Raw genomic sequence first — 16433 nt, 5'->3', positions numbered from 1 at the left:
CCTCATAGCCTGGTTCCTCTCTAGGTTTCTTCCTAGGTTCTGGCCTTTCTAGGGAGTTTTTCCAAGCCACCGTGCTTCTACATCTGCATTGCTTGCTGTTTGGGGTTTTAGGTTGGGTTTCTGTACAGCACTTTGTGACATCAGCTGATGTAAGAAGGGCTTTATAAATACATTTGATTGATGACTGCTGAACAATTAATCAAATGGCCACCCGGAGTATTAACATTGACCCCCCTATCCACTGCTGCTACACACTGTTTATTATCTATGCACAGTCACTTTGCAAATTACCTCAACTAACCTGTACCCCCGCATATTGACTCGGTACCGACCGGTACCCCATGTATATAGCCTCGGTACCGGTACCCCCTGCATATTGACTCGGTACCGGTACCCCATGTATATAGCCTCGGTACCGGTACCCCATGTATATAGCCTCGGTACCGGTACCCCTGCATATTGACTCGGCACCGGTACCCCATGTATATAGCCTCGGTACCGGTACCCCCTGCATATTGACTCGGTACCGGTACCCCATGTATATAGCCTCGTACCGTACCCCATGTATATAGCCTCGGTACCGGTACCCCCTGCATATTGACTCGGTACCGGTACCCCATGTATATAGCCTCGGTACCGGTACCCCCTGCATATTGACTCGGTACCGGTACCCCATGTATATAGCCTCGGTACCGGTACCCCATGTATATAGCCTCGGTACCGGTACCCCCTGCATATTGACTCGGTACCGGTACCCCATGTATATAGCCTCGGTACCGGTACCCCCTGCATACTGACTCGGTACCGGTACCCCATGTATATAGCCTCGGTACCGGTACCCCCTGCATACTGACTCGGTACCGGTACCCCATGTATATAGCCTCGGTACCGGTACCCCCTGCATACTGACTCGGTACCGGTACCCCATGTATATAGCCTCGGTACCGGTACCCCCTGCATACTGACTCGGTACCGGTACCCCATGTATATAGCCTCGTTATTGTTATGACATTTTCTTGTGTTACTTCTTTTAATTTTTTAAAACTTTAGTTTACTTAGTAAATATTTTCTTAACTCTATTTCTTGAACAGCATTGTTGGTTAATTAAGGGCTTGTAAGTAACCATTTCACGGTAAGGTCTACAGTACACCTGTTCGGTGTAGTCCTTATTTCAGAGTATGTGACAACTAACTATGTTATTTTATATGATCATGGATTCCCATTAGACCAATTCCTTCAATGCCCTACTCGTTGAAGTTTGCAGTCTAAAAAAAACAACATTTAGCTCGTAACATTTTTTTGTCTTCTCTTTAGTGTGTTTACTGTATTTATACTGGGATATCGCTTTTCAACAGAAGGACATCTTTAAGCTCTTCCTTAAATCTCTAAAACAGTCTTCTCTTCATCTCATTCCCTTCATCTGAACTGATTGTAAAATACTTGGCTGGCTTTCACCTTGTCCGTTCTTTCAGATCAGTGCAATGAAAGAGAAGAAAAACAATTAAGAAATATCCTCCGTCTGCAGAAAGAGCTTGTTAAGATATGTATGAACTGTCCTCAAATTCAATAAATGCCTATCTCAGTTTTATTATAAAAACACAGTAGGAGGTAGTGGTGCTACCTTGTTATCCTGGCCTCGTACTCTGTCTTCTGCTTCTGCATCTCCTGTTTCAGGCTGGCCACCAGGCTGTGTAGAGCACTGTGACTACTGGGTCCTTTATTGACAGGGAACGTCTCACTGTTATCACTGCTGCTGGTGGCTCCACTACCCCTCCCTCCACTACCTCCAGCCCCGTTCCTCCGCTCCCCCTCCACGTCCCCCCCTGGCTGAGACTGCTCGTCGAGGGAGGACAGCCCCCTAGGTCCATCCAGCAGCAGCAGGGGGTCCTGATAGTGGCCCAGCCCACCGTAGAAGTCCTGTTCTGGGCATGTGGTGGTGGAAGAACGGCAGGACGTGGAGTTGTCTGGAAGAGAGATCTCACAGGAGGAGGTGGACCAGGTAGCACTGTCCACACTCTGCTTGTCCTCACAGCTAGAGCTGAGACACGGCTGTTGTTGATTTTGTAACTGTTGTTGTTGTTGTTGTTGTTGCTGGACGTTGTCATAGGTGGACAGCCGGTTCTGGGCTGTCGTCTGCTCCCCACAGTCCCGAGACTTGCTGTCTCGTAAGGTGACCGGGTAGCCATTGGGAACCCACAGACCATTACGCCCGTTCAGGGTACCGTTGACCACGTCGGTACTTGACACACCCATGCGGACACCTCCGTTAGGGACCCCGCTGGTGCCCATCTTGGTGCCCGAGCCCTTCAAGGTGCGCCGGGCCTGGAGGCCGCTGATGACTCCTATTAATAAAAATAACAAGAATACGTTTTATGTGACTTTCAGGACTGTCATTGTCCAAGACACATTTCCCCACGGGGACAATAAAGTATATCCTATCCTATACTCAAGGACACCTTACATTAGAAGTACAGTCAAAATCAACAGTTAAAATCAAAACCTAGTGCAATTCAAATCAAACCCTAGTGCAATTCAAATCAAAACCTAGTGCAGTTCAAATCAAAACCTAGTGCAATTCAAATCAAAACCTAGTGCAATTCAAATCAAAACCTAGTGCAATTCAAATCAAAACCTAGTGCAATTCAAATCAAAACCTAGTGCAGTTCAAATCAAAACCTAGTGCAATTCAAATCAAAACCTAGTGCAATTCAAATCAAAACCTAGTGCAATTCAAATCAAAACCTAGTGCAATTCAAATCTGACAGAACAGAGCAGATAGTAACCTGTGTTACCGGGCAGAGTCTGGCTCTTCTCCTGGTTGGCTGCGTCTCCAGAGGGGGAACAACTAAACGAGCCGTTGGTGACCACGCCGCTGCCCTTGGAGACCGCCGGGTTCTTCTTCACGGTTAACGGCGGGCTGCGGGCCAGGTCAAAGCGCCCGGTAACATGGCCGTTAAGTGGGCTGGCTGAGCGAGGAGAACCGGAGCCGTTGTCTAACACTACCGGGGGCTGGCGGTGAGGCGACTCGGGGGTCTCCCAAGAACACTGTTTCACCCTCTGCTGGGGTATTTGGGTATTGTTGTTCTGTTCTGAAGTCTGTACCGTCGGCACGATCTGGGTCAGCCTCTTCTGGACCTACAGGATAATAATATATTACACTTAGTGCAGTGGGTACATTTGAGTATATGTCAAAGAACCCGAAGTCATAACCATTAGACCAAGAAGGAACCTTATGGGCCAAGGCTGACAATTGGGTTTACAAGTCCCAGGGCTACTAATCACTAGAGCGGGATTCCGAATTCCCTTCCACTACTATTTGGGGTTTCAGACACCTGAAACCCCACCTCTTTAAGGAATACCTAGGATAGGATAAAGTAATCCTTCTCACCCCCCTCCCCCCCCTTAAAAGACCTAGATGCACTATTGTAAAGTGGCTGTTCCACTGGATGTCATAAGGTGAAAGCACCAATTTGTAAGTCGCTCTGGATAAGAGCGTCTGCTAAATGACTTAAATGTAAATGTTAAATGTAAATTTGAACCCACAACCTTGGTGTTGCTAGCTAGCTAGTACCAGGCTTTTAATACCATGCTTGGCCTCGTACCCACGGGCTCGTACACCACCCACCTCATTGTTGTTGTTGACCAGCTCCAGTGTCTTGGGACTGTCCTCGTCTCTAGGGAACAACACGTCGTGACGACCAATCAGAACAGACATCAGCTGCTGCACTAGCACTGTACCTGAGAACACCAGAAAGGTTATATGTCTTCACAGGTCCATACGCATCAGAATACTGTATACTCACAGTGTCATAGGCCTAGAAGGACAATGGTGTCAAATTACTACATATTTGATTAATTATTGAGATCACGTATGCCGTTCTTTCCACTTAAAAAGTTACATTTTTCCATCGAAATGCACTTTATTTAACCAGGTAGGTTCTCTTTGACAATGGCAACCTGAAAAGCCACATACATCCAGCTGAGGTAGAAAATAAACTGACCTTCCATGATTGCTACAGGGTCTTCAATCTTTGGCCGTAGTATATTTGGACCAAAGACCGTGGCCAGGTTCTGGACACTCATTTTATTCACACCTGAATAGGACTGGACTTCATCTAAAAATCTGTAGGAGAAACACAATTAACATCCCAGTAAGCTTTTTAATGATAGTTCAATACCGTGGAACAACAAAGTCACCAACACTAGAAACTTTGCAGGTCAGTCTATGAAAAAGAATACTGGTCTTCACAGTAATACAATGATACAGTAATATATTAATACACAATAATGCAGCTATACTACTCTACCTGCATATGTACTGAAGCAGATTGTAGTTGACTGGAGGTAGACATTCCACTTGTCTTTTCAGTTCCTTCATTCCCTGGGGAGAGAATACACAAGTTGCACTTAATGTACATCCCAATGTACTATAGAAGTAGGGTACTAGGGGGTAAGAAGCCCCCTTGGGGTAACTCCCCCCCCCTGTAATTCACATTAAGACCACAAGATGTCACTCAATTATTTCCCCAACACTTTCCATGGCTGCCACTGTTCATGCTCATCAAAAGAAAGTCCCCAGTGTCACTTCTAGCGCTGAGAAGCAGTGCCTTAGACCACTGCGCCGCTCAGGAGCCCCTAATGTATCAGTTTAATACGTGTTCTACACTCTTGGGAGCGATTCATGGGATGGATTAGGGCAAACAAATAGTTTGACATCACCACAGAATATTAGCTAATTGTTTTACGGGAGTAGATAGTTAATAGTTAACGAAGACTCTGGTTGACATGTATGCTTTAAATGTATCCTTAGTCGATATTTTCCCCACATTATGAATGGATATTAAACATGCATAATAAACCCTATTTATCCAATTCAGCATTCCTGTACCATTACTCTTATGAGTCCAGGTCCATTTAACAAGTCATAGTTGATCCATTGACGATATCTTAACAGATCTCCATTTTTAATCTGGTCCAGATTTGACCATAATCCATATCCTTAGTTGAGTCCCAAAGATCACCCTATTCCCTATCTAGTGCAATACTTTTAACCAGAGCCGATAGGGCTCTGGGTATCAATAGGGTATCATTTGGGAGAAAGCCCTATTCCCTATCTAGTGCAATACTTTTAACCAGAGCCGATGGGGCTCTGGGTATCAATAGGGTATCATTTGGGAGAAAGCCCTATTCCCTATCTAGTGCAATACTTTTAACCAGAGCCGATAGGGCTCTGGGTATCAATAGGGTATCATTTGGGAGAAAGCCCTATTCCCTATCTAGTGCAATACTTTTAACCAGAGCCGATAGGGCTCTGGGTATCATCAATAGGGTATCATTTGGGAGAAAGCCCTATTCCCTATCTAGTGCAATACTTTTAACCAGAGCCGATAGGGCTCTGGGTATCAATAGGGTATCATTTGGGAGAAAGCCCGTATCCCAGACCATTATTGTGTCTCCTGCCGTGACCTCACTAGTTTTACCGGCGGGCCATTCTCAAGGTCTACACTGATCCTGTGAAGAAAAGAAAACCTTCACTTTCTTTGACATTTTCACTGTGTCTTTCAAACAATTCATAGAAAAGACAGCAAAGCAGGGTGGGAATATGAGATATAGAGAAAAATGTTTGGCTTCTTCAGTTCAATCTGCTGGTCATGCTCAGGACTTTGATTGTGTTTGCTGTGAAATGATCCGATACCTATGGGTTGACTGGCTGACTGGTTGGCTGGCTCACTGGCTGACTTGTTGACTGGCTGACTGGTTGACTGGCTAACTGGTTGACTGGCTATGTGTTTTCAGAGGTAAGATAGCTAGCCTATAAGTCACGCTGGAGTTAGATTCACACATGGGCATGCAAGCACGCACGTACATACGCAAACACACACACAGCTCAGCCCAGCTAAGACACACACACACACACACACACACAGCTCAGCCCAGCTAAAACACACACCAAGTTGCTGAATGAAAGATGAAAACAAACAGGATTGGAGAGTGACTGAGGGGAGTTGAGGACTAATACCCCATAAAGCAGCAAGTCTTGAAGTGTGAGAGAAGATTAATCCGATATGAATGGTTAACGGTACCCTATTACTACTTTTGACATGTCTCACATGCTCTGGTACAAAGTAGGGCCCAACGCAGTAAAGTGAATAGGAAGCCATTTCAGATACAACTTAAATCTTAGACCCAGGAAGTACTTACAGATTCCTCATCCTTGCAGAGCATTTTGGTGCAGGAGAGGAAGTCATCAAACTTGGAGAAGGGGATGACTGGTTCTGGTAGCTCTCTGAGATACAGCTTTAGTAGAGAGGCTACTGTATGAACATCTGTATTACTGCAGAGAGAGGAAGGAGAGGGAGAGAGGGAGAGGAGAGAGTGAGAGAGCGAAGGAGCAGAGAGAGAGGAGAGAAAGAGGAGAGATAGAAGAGAGAGAGAAGAGAGAGAAGGGAGAGAGAGGAGAGGATAGAGAGAGAGAAGAGAGAGGGATGAGAGAGGAGAAAGTGAGAGGGTGAAATAGAGAGAGAAATAGCGAGCCAAAGATGGAGGCAGAGAGGGAGAGGAGAGGGAGGGACAGAGATGGAGGCAGAGAGAGAGGAGAGTGGGGAGTGAGATGAAGGCAGAGAGGTAGAGGAGAGGGGTAGAGAGAGTAAGATGAAGCACCTTTAAACGAAGAAGACATAAACACAGATCAATGTATGGAGGGGGCAATGAGGGAGGGAAAGGAGAGAGGGATGGTGGGAGGGTGGAAGGATGGATGTGAAGTGCCCTCCACTAATATTGGCACCCTTGGTAAAAGGGCTATGAAAAAAAGGGCTATGAAATGTTTTAAAAATTGTTTATCCTCTTTGTCTTCTTTCAAAATATTCACACAAATCTAACGTTTAATGAAAGTAAGATTATTGAAATAAAAAATACATTCTTAACATAAAACAAATGTTTTTCTCAAATATATGTGTGCCACAATTATTGGCACCCCTTCATGCAATACTTTGTGCAACCTCCCTAAGCCAAGATAACAGCTCTGAGTCATCTCCTATAATGCGTAATGAGGTTGGAGAACACATGACAAGAGATCTGAGACCAGATCCTTCAGATTCCCAGGTCCACGCTTGTGGACTCTCCTCTTCAGCTCATTCCACAGGTTTTCTATGAGGTTTAGGTCAGAGGACTGGGTGGGACGGCTATGGCAAAACCTTGATTCTGTGGTCAGTGAACAGTTTTTGTGTTGATTTTGTGTACTTTGGTTCATTGTCCTACTGGAAGATCTCACCACGGCCAGGTTTAAGCTTCCAAGTAGAGGCAGTCAGGTTTTGGTTTAATATCTGCTGGTACATGATGGAGTCCATGATACCATGTATCCTAACTAGTTGTCCAGGGCCTTTGGAAGAAAAAGAGCCCCACAACATCAACGACCCACCACCATACTTCACAGTGGGGATGACTATCTTCACAGTGGGGATGACTATCTTCACAGTGGGGATGACAATCTTCACAGTGGGGATGACTATCTTCACAGTGGGGATGACTATCTTCACAGTGGGGATGACTATCTTCACAGTGGGGATGACTATCTTCACAGTGGGGATGACTATCTTCACAGTGGGGATGACTATCTTCACAGTGGGGATGACTATCTTCACAGTGGGGATGACTATCTTCACAGTGGGGATGACAATCTTCACAGTGGGGATGACAATCTTCACAGTGGGGATGACAATCTTCACAGTGGGGATGACAATCTTCACAGTGGGGATGACAATCTTCACAGTGGGGATGACTATCTTCACAGTGGGGATGACTATCTTCACAGTGGGGATGACTATCTTCACAGTGGGGATGACTATCTTCACAGTGGGGATGACTATCTTCACAGTGGGGATGACTATCTTCACAGTGGGGATGACTATCTTCACAGTGGGGATGACTATCTTCACAGTGGGGATGACTATCTTCACAGTGGGGATGACAATCTTCACAGTGGGGATGACAATCTTCACAGTGGGGATGACAATCTTCACAGTGGGGATGACTATCTTCACAGTGGGGATGACTATCTTCACAGTGGGGATGACTATCTTCACAGTGGGGATGACTATCTTCACAGTGGGGATGACTATCTTCACAGTGGGGATGACTATCTTCACAGTGGGGATGACAATCTTCACAGTGGGGATGACAATCTTCACAGTGGGGATGACAATCTTCACAGTGGGGATGACAATCTTCACAGTGGGGATGACTATCTTCACAGTGGGGATGACTATCTTCACAGTGGGGATGAGGTACTTTTCTACATATCTATCTTTCTGTCTGCGCCAAACCCCCCCTCTGGTGTTTATTTCCAAAAATCTATATTTTGGTCTCATCTGACCATAGAATCCGGTCCCATTGAAAGCTCTAGTACCGTTTGAAGGTGAAATCTGATCGTAGTTTTGGAGATTTTCTGACCCCAAGACCCAACCAATGTCTGCAATTTCACATCTGTGACCCTTGGAGATTTTTTGGCCACTCGAACCATCGTCCTATAGACCCACGTCCTCTTCCAGGCCAGTTGTTAACATCTCCAGTTGCTTTAACCTTCTTAATTATTGCCATGATAGTGGAAATTGACATTTTCAACCGTTGAACTATTTTCTTATAGCGATTTCCTTATTTGTGGAGCTCAACAACCTTTTGTCACACGTTATTACTGCAAATATATTTTCTTTACAGCCCGTTTTGCTCATATTTATCACGAGTGCCAATATAAGTGGAGGGCACTGTACGATGTAGTGCATAAATAAAGTGTGACAGCATGTTAAAACAGTCCCAATGATCACCTCTATGTCAGTGTTCTCTTCTCGCCTGCCCTGAGTCGCTATGGAAGAATTCTGAGTTAGAATACTACAGGAGGACTGTCAGCGTCAGAATGTAATGTCATTCTGAGTAATGTCATACTGTGGGCGGTGGTGTGTGGTGGGAGAGGGGACCATCTCTCACATGCCTCTATCATCTCTGAGTTATGGAAGGTGTCACCATCCAGATACACACATCCCTCTCTGCTACATCCCACACAGTAGGGGTTCTCTCCCTCCCTCCCTCCCTCCCTCCCTCCCATTAACAGTTCTATCTCAGTGCTATAGTTGAGGAGATCATATTAAAACAGTCCCAATCGTCACCTCTATGCCAGTATTCTCTTCTCGCCTGCCCTGAGTCGCTATGGAAGAATTCTGAGTTACAATACTACAGGAGGACTGTCAGCAACAGAATGTAATGTCATTCTGAGTTAGAATACTACAGGAGGACTGTCAGTGTCAGAATGTAATGTCATTCTGAGTTAGAACACTACAGGAGGACTGTCAGTGTCAGAATGTAAGGTCATTCTGAGTTAGAATACTACAGGAGGACTGTCAGTGTCAGAATGTAATGTCATTCTGAGTTAGAATACTACAGGAGGACTGTCAGCGTCAGAATGTAATGTCATTCTGAGTTAGAATACTACAGGACTGTCAGCGTCAGAATGTAATGTCATTCTGAGTTAGAATACTACAGGAGGACTGTCAGTGTCAGAATGTAATGTCATTCTGAGTTAGAATACTACAGGAGGACTGTCAGTGTCAGAATGTAATGTCATTCTGAGTTAGAACACTACAGGAGGACTGTCAGTGTCAGAATGTAATGTCATTCTGAGTTAGAATACTACAGGAGGACTGTCAGTGTCAGAATGTAATGTCATTCTGAGTTAGAATACTACAGGAGGACTGTCAGTGTCAGAATGTAATGTCATTCTGAGTTAGAATACTACAGGAGGACTGTCAGTGTCAGAATGTAATGTCATTCTGAGTTAGAACACTACAGGAGGACTGTCAGCGTCAGAATGTAATGTCATTCTGAGTTAGAATACTACAGGAGGACTGTCAGTGTCAGAATGTAATGTCATTCTGAGTTAGAATACTACAGGAGGACTGTCAGAGTCAGAATGTAATGTCATTCTGAGTTAGAATACTACAGGAGGACTGTCAGTGTCAGAATGTAATGTCATTCTGAGTTAGAACACTACAGGAGGACTGTCAGCGTCAGAATGTAATGTCATTCTGAGTTAGAACACTACAGGAGGACTGTCAGTGTCAGAATGTAATGTCATTCTGAGTTAGAATACTACAGGACTGTCAGCGTCAGAATGTAATGTCATTCTGAGTTAGAATACTACAGGAGGACTGTCAGTGTCAGAATGTAATGTCATTCTGAGTTAGAATACTACAGGAGGACTGTCAGTGTCAGAATGTAATGTCATTCTGAGTTAGAATACTACAGGACTGTCAGCGTCAGAATGTAATGTCATTCTGAGTTAGAATACTACAGGAGGACTGTCAGTGTCAGAATGTAATATCATTCTGAGTTAGAACACTACAGGAGGACTATCAGCGTCAGAATGTAATGTCATTCTGAGTTAGAACACTACAGGAGGACTGTCAGCGTCAGAATGTAATGTCATTCTGAGTTACAATACTACAGGAGGACTGTCAGTGTCAGAATGTAATGTCATTCTGAGTTAGAACACTACAGGAGGACTGTCAGCATTAGAATGTAATGTCATTCTGAGTTAGAATACTACAGGAGGACTGTCAGCGTCAGACTGTAATGTCATTCTGAGTTAGAATACTACAGGAGGACTGTCAGCGTCAGAATGTAATGTCATTCTGAGTTAGAATACTACAGGAGGACTGTCAGCGTCAGAATGTAATGTCATTCTGAGTTAGAATACTACAGGAGGACTGTCAGAGTCAGAATGTAATGTCATTCTGAGTTAGAATACTACAGGAGGACTGTCAGCATTAGAATGTAATGTAATTCTGAGTTAGAATACTACAGGAGGACTGTCAGCGTCAGAATGTAATCAGCACATTACAGTCACACTCGATGAGACCCCATATCCCTCTTTTTCCCTTCCACCCTTTCCACCTATTTCTCTCCCTTCTTACCTCGCTCGCCTTCCCTCCCTCTCTCCCTCTTGCATTTTTAATACTCCTGCAAGTTTCTTACTGATGGTTTCCACTGAAGTCAGAGTTGAGCACACTTATCTCGACTCTGAATCGGCCTCTATACTTTAAAACCCCGATAAGTTCTGGCTACTCAAACATTTTGAGGAAACACATTTCCTAAAAAAAAAAAAAGTGTAGTTAAGAAAGTTAAATAGCTCAAGTGAGCAGTACTAACTTCATATGAGTAAAACATATGCAGTTTTTTTGAGTAAGGTATAGTAGGGTTGCAGATTTCCATTAACTTGCCCCCCCAAAAAAAAAAAAAAATATCCAGTAATCTATCAACCAGGATTTCTGGAAAACCAAGGAAATTTACCAGGAAATTTACCAGAATTGTGCAACCCTAACTGTGAATCACATTACGCTGGCTTGCAAAGTGATGTGTAATCCGATTGGAATCCAGCCAGCATTAGATTATCCAGCAGTGTTTTCACCCGCAACCTGTATTCAGATCTGACTGCCAGGGTTAAGAACAGTGGGAAGAAACTACTCAAGCCATTTAAACTGGAACAACCATTTCAGTAATGGGTGCCAAAATTACATAATTGGATTAGTTTAGAAGAAAAAAAATGTTATCTTTGTGTTGCATAACTTTTGATCAATGAATCACTCAGTGTACATGCAAAAAACACAGATATTAAAAACGATTCCAAAATATCAATCTGCAGTAGAGCATGCTGGGGGAAAAAAAAGTACATTTGTTTAAAAATAAATTGTTGGTGTGACTTCTCATTTAATTTTAAACAGCTAACCTATCTGAGAACTCATATAGGTAATGTGCACGAAATGCATATCAACAGAGCTGTCAGTAAAAGTAATCACAGGGAAGGTGTCTGAGCATCCCATAATAATGCCCTGAGGCATTAGGTGGATGTGCCAAAAGCTGTCTGTCACCACTTTCCACTCCCAGATTTAATTCCATGTCATTCCCAGTCTGAGAATTATTATTACTGTGGGAATATTTTATAAGATCCTGGCAGACACCGATACAGAATTAGCAGGAAACAGGATTAAAAATGTGGAATTTGATTTGAGATGCTATATATTGCAGAGTGAATAAGAATGGCGAGAGCACTGCCAATGCTGTGGGTTCCCATACACATCCTAATATTGAGTTGCACCCCCGTTTTCCCTCAGAACAGCCTCAATTCGTCACGGCATGGACCTTACAAGGTGTCGAAAGCGTTCCACAGGAATGCTGGTCCATGTTGACTCTAATGCTTCCCACAGTTGTGTCAACTTGGCTGGATGTCCTTTGGGTGGTGCACCATTCTTGATACACACATGGAAACTGTTGAGCGTGAAAAACCCAGCAGCATTGCAGTTCTTGACACAAATCGGTGCACCTGGCACCTACTACCATTACCCTGTTCAAAGGCACTTAAATCTTTTGTCTTGCCCATTCATCCTCTGAATGGAAAGAGCAGGTGTCCTTAATGTTTTGTATACTCAGTGTATATACAGTATATTGTATATTGCTGACATGCAGTCCAAGGCGGGGTTTTCCTTAAAAAAGTCCATACTGTATATATATATATATATATATACACACCAGTGGAGGCTGGTGGAGGGAGAGATAAGGAGGACAGGCTCATAATGGAATGAACAGAATCGCACTCAAACACAAAACGCAAAATGAAAGTTGTGCATTTACAGTTGTACACATTTCTTCATCTCGTTTACAGTAAATGTAACATACCAGTCGAAGGAGGGCTTCTCTCCGCAGTCAAATGCATCCTGCAGCTCTTTGACCAAGTTGGCCTGCCCTGGTAGCCTGAACAGTCCTTCTTCCCGTAGGCCCCACTTGCGTATAAAGCCCACACACTGCTCCACCAGCATGGGGGCCTGCCTGCTCCCATAACGCCTCTCGTACCGCACCGTCTCCTCCAGCTTCTGACCAAAGATACCTGACAGAGACACAAACACACACAGCTCAATGTTAGGATTTAGGATGTATATTGTGCCTTTCTTGTTAAATCTGTGTTTTTTTTGTTCTTTCTTCCAAAAGACATCCTGTACATGATGAGTAACAACTCATTGGCATGTGGAATGCTTGCTAGAGGATGTTAAACAGCCATCAACTCACAGCTAAAGGTATCATAGGAAACATAACACTGTGTGCTATGAAGAACACTGCATTAGTGTTCAGTTAACAGTGATTTTTTCAAAAAGATGGACTAACTGGCAGTGTTTTTTTTTGCATTTTCTTATAGAACATTAAAGGGAAAATATCCTGTCAAACCAGGCATCACATCAAGCCCATTAAAAAACAGCCCAGATTTATCCCCCGATCTGAATGTATCAAATATGGAGAAAGTGGCTCATGTTACTAAAGCCACACAGATAACAGCATCAAAGAGGACATGGGGATCCTAAACCATCTGATTAATTCCAATGGAATCTGTTTTTCTGTTCTCAGCCTAAAATAGATCTGACTCTGACCACTGTAGTAAAGAAAATGTATTATTAATCCCCCACAAAACACCTACAAATCCAAGAGATTAAATCAAACTTCCTCTCCTCTCCTCTCCTCTCCTCTCCTCTCCTCTCCTCTCCTCTCCTCTCCTCTCCTCTCCTCTCCTCTCCTCTCCTCTCCTCTCCTCTCCTCTCCTTTGTTTGGTTCTCCTCTCCTTTTCTCTGTTCTACTCTGTTCTGTTCTCCTCTCCTCTCATCTGGTCTCCTCTCCTGTCCTTTGTTCTACTCTCTGCTGCTCTGGCCTTTTGTCTGTGGCAATCCATTAGAAACAAATTGTGATTCACATCAGACCTGGCTGGACTAATAAAATGGTCCTAAACAAGCAAAATCGGCCATCTGGCACTCCAGGCAGGATGACACAAACACTCAAAGTATTTGAACGATTTCAAATAGTGTTTGAACCCAGGTGTAGTTCACATGTAAAGGTCTCATGTGGACTGTGTTCAGATCCAACGCTCTCAGGAAGGCGGCCTTAGCAGCTCTAATCCCCCATTAGGCCGCCTTCCTGAGAGCGTTGGATCTGCTGCATACTGTTCTGGTCTCCAGACACAGACAGAGACAGAGGCCTGGCCCTGAACACAACATGTGGTAGGCTACAATGAGGTATGGCACAGTTAACAATGAGCAACTGCAATAGTCTCATTCTGTTGTTCAGAATCCTGCATGTCCTAAAGTGTGTTGTTCCAATCTTACCAAAGAGTTGATACAGAGACATTCGGAAACATTGAGCTAATAAACAAAATGACAAAACACTCAGCAACACTCACTTATAATACAGTATCTTTGTCAACAGTATATCTCCACCTTAAAACCCAATAAGGAGCATGACCTTGTCATCTCATACACATAGGTTTTCCCAATCAGCCCTAAGTGGTTCTGTTCTGGTATGTAAAGTCCTAAAACACGTAACCCCTGTGACCCCTTCTCTTCACACACGGCTGTGTCCAGACGAGTCGCGCCGTGTTTACCTCACCCCTCTTGAAGCTGGCACAACTTGTTCCGGTAGATGATCCCATGAATAAAAACCTATGGTAAAAATCAGAGCGCTGAAGGAACACAATGTTAAAGTCCCCCGTGCTTCAGCATCGTTGGAGATGAGGGAAAAGACGAGTACGGTCTGTGTATTCAAGCAGCTGTGTGAGCAGATAGAAAGACAGAGATGTGACAGGCATGTCCCCATGGGGATGATAACTTTGTCATTGTTTGTGGTTTTCAGTGAGGTTTCAGTTACTCTGAACAGCAGAGTACTGTGGTAAGAGTATTTCCAGATGTTTTCTCTACCCTGGGTCCTTCTTCCAGGCTTCTGTTTCTGTCCTTTCGGTTTCCATTAATTCAAAAACAGAAGTTGAAGAAATGTTTTATAGAATGTGACGTCAGATCTTCACAAAATACACAGATCAAACTAAGAAAACCTCTCACTCATGAAAAGGAAGAGTGTCCAGACTACTTTCTCCACAAGGAGAGGCTTGAACAAAGTGTCCAGACTACTTTCTCCACAAGGAGAGGCTTAAACAAAGTGTCCAGACTACTTTCTCCACAAGGAGAGGCTTGAACAAAGTGTCCAGACTACTTTCTCCACAAGGAGAGGCTTAAACAAAGTGTCCAGACTACTTTCTCCACAAGGAGAGGCTTAAACAAAGTGTCCAGACTACTTTCTCCACAAGGAGAGGCTTAAACAAAGTGTCCAGACTACTTTCTCCACAAGGAGAGGCTTAAACAAAGTGTCCAGACTACTTTATCCACAAGGAGAGGCTTAAACAAAGTGTCCAGAGTACTTTCTCCACAAGGAGAGGCTTGAACAAAGTGTCCAGAGTACTTTCTCCACAAGGAGAGGCTTAAACAAAGTGTCCAGACTACTTTCTCCACAAGGAGAGGCTTGAACAAAGTGTCCAGACTACTTTCTCCACAAGGAGAGGCTTAAACAAAGTGTCCACACTACATTCTCCACAGGGAGAGGCTTGAACAAAGTGTCCACACTACATTCTCCACAGGGAGAGGCTTGAACAAAGTGTCCAGACTACATTCTCCACAGGGAGAGGCTTGAACAAAGTGTCCAGACTACTTTCTCCAGTAAAGGAATACAAAGAAAAGAGGATGAGAAATGTCAGTAGAAATTCCGTAGGCCATGAATCTGAGAGTGTTATCCAGAGGCCACATATAGCAGTTCAGAGTGTGTGTGTGTACATTTGTACATTTGTGTGTGTGTGTGTGTGTGTGTGTGTAGATCTGTGGGTGTATTAGCAGAGGTGGAAGGCTACTGTAGATTTAAACACGTAAATCCTCCTGACATGCTGGCCTGGGCCAGGCCGGGTGAGGAGAGTCTGGCTTTTATACAGACTCCCTGGATGGTCGACCGTCTAGTCTGGTCTGGAGTGGAGACTGTGACAGCTTTACCACAGCCAATTAGCAACCTCCTTCAACACTCAGGTCCTGCCAGGTCAACTCCTCTCCTCAAGCTTACTGCCTGCTGAGCTGAGTGCTCCCGGCCCCTCCCCTCTTCACTCCATACAACACAGTCCTCTTGTCGTCCTAACCCTCCATTCTATTGCCTCCAAACATCCAGTCGAGGGAGTGAGAGTGAGAGTGAGAGTGAGAGAGAGAGAGGCCCCTCTCACTGCCCTCCGTTGTCTGACGTGTGTGGTGAATGCTGTTCAGGCCGCCAGACACACACCCACACACACCCCCACACACACATTCTAGCGCTAATCATTTCCACTGTGCTCTCTCATGGTGCTCTCTTGACTGAGCCAAAGCCCTCGGGAGTATGAGTCCTCAGGAGTATCTGTCCTCTGGAGTATCAGACCTCTGGAGTATCAGACCTCTGGAGTATCAGACCTCTGGAGTATCAGACCTCTGGAGTATCTGTCCTCTGGAGTATCTGTCCTCTGGAGTATCAGTCCTCTGGAGTATCAGTCCTCTGGAGTATCAGTCCTCTGG

At 44.4% G+C, this 16433-nt stretch overlaps 1 protein-coding gene across 1 annotated transcript in view; it reads right to left on the bottom strand.

Annotated features, from left to right (window-relative positions):
- arhgap24 (Rho GTPase activating protein 24) overlaps nt 1–16433 on the bottom strand; it is a 231365-nt gene that overhangs the window by 9315 nt on the left and 205617 nt on the right. Inside the window, 7 exon segments of the mRNA XM_065007614.1 lie at nt 1622–2342; nt 2793–3135; nt 3626–3738; nt 4002–4123; nt 4308–4381; nt 6202–6334; nt 12721–12928. Coding sequence (XP_064863686.1) covers nt 1622–2342; nt 2793–3135; nt 3626–3738; nt 4002–4123; nt 4308–4381; nt 6202–6334; nt 12721–12928 — 1714 coding nt within the window.

This window comes from Oncorhynchus nerka, linkage group LG22, assembly GCF_034236695.1.
Source record: "Oncorhynchus nerka isolate Pitt River linkage group LG22, Oner_Uvic_2.0, whole genome shotgun sequence".
Lineage (NCBI taxonomy): Eukaryota > Metazoa > Chordata > Actinopteri > Salmoniformes > Salmonidae > Oncorhynchus > Oncorhynchus nerka.
The sequence above is the reverse complement of the archived record's forward strand: the minus strand, read 5'-3'. Positions and strand labels throughout refer to the sequence as shown.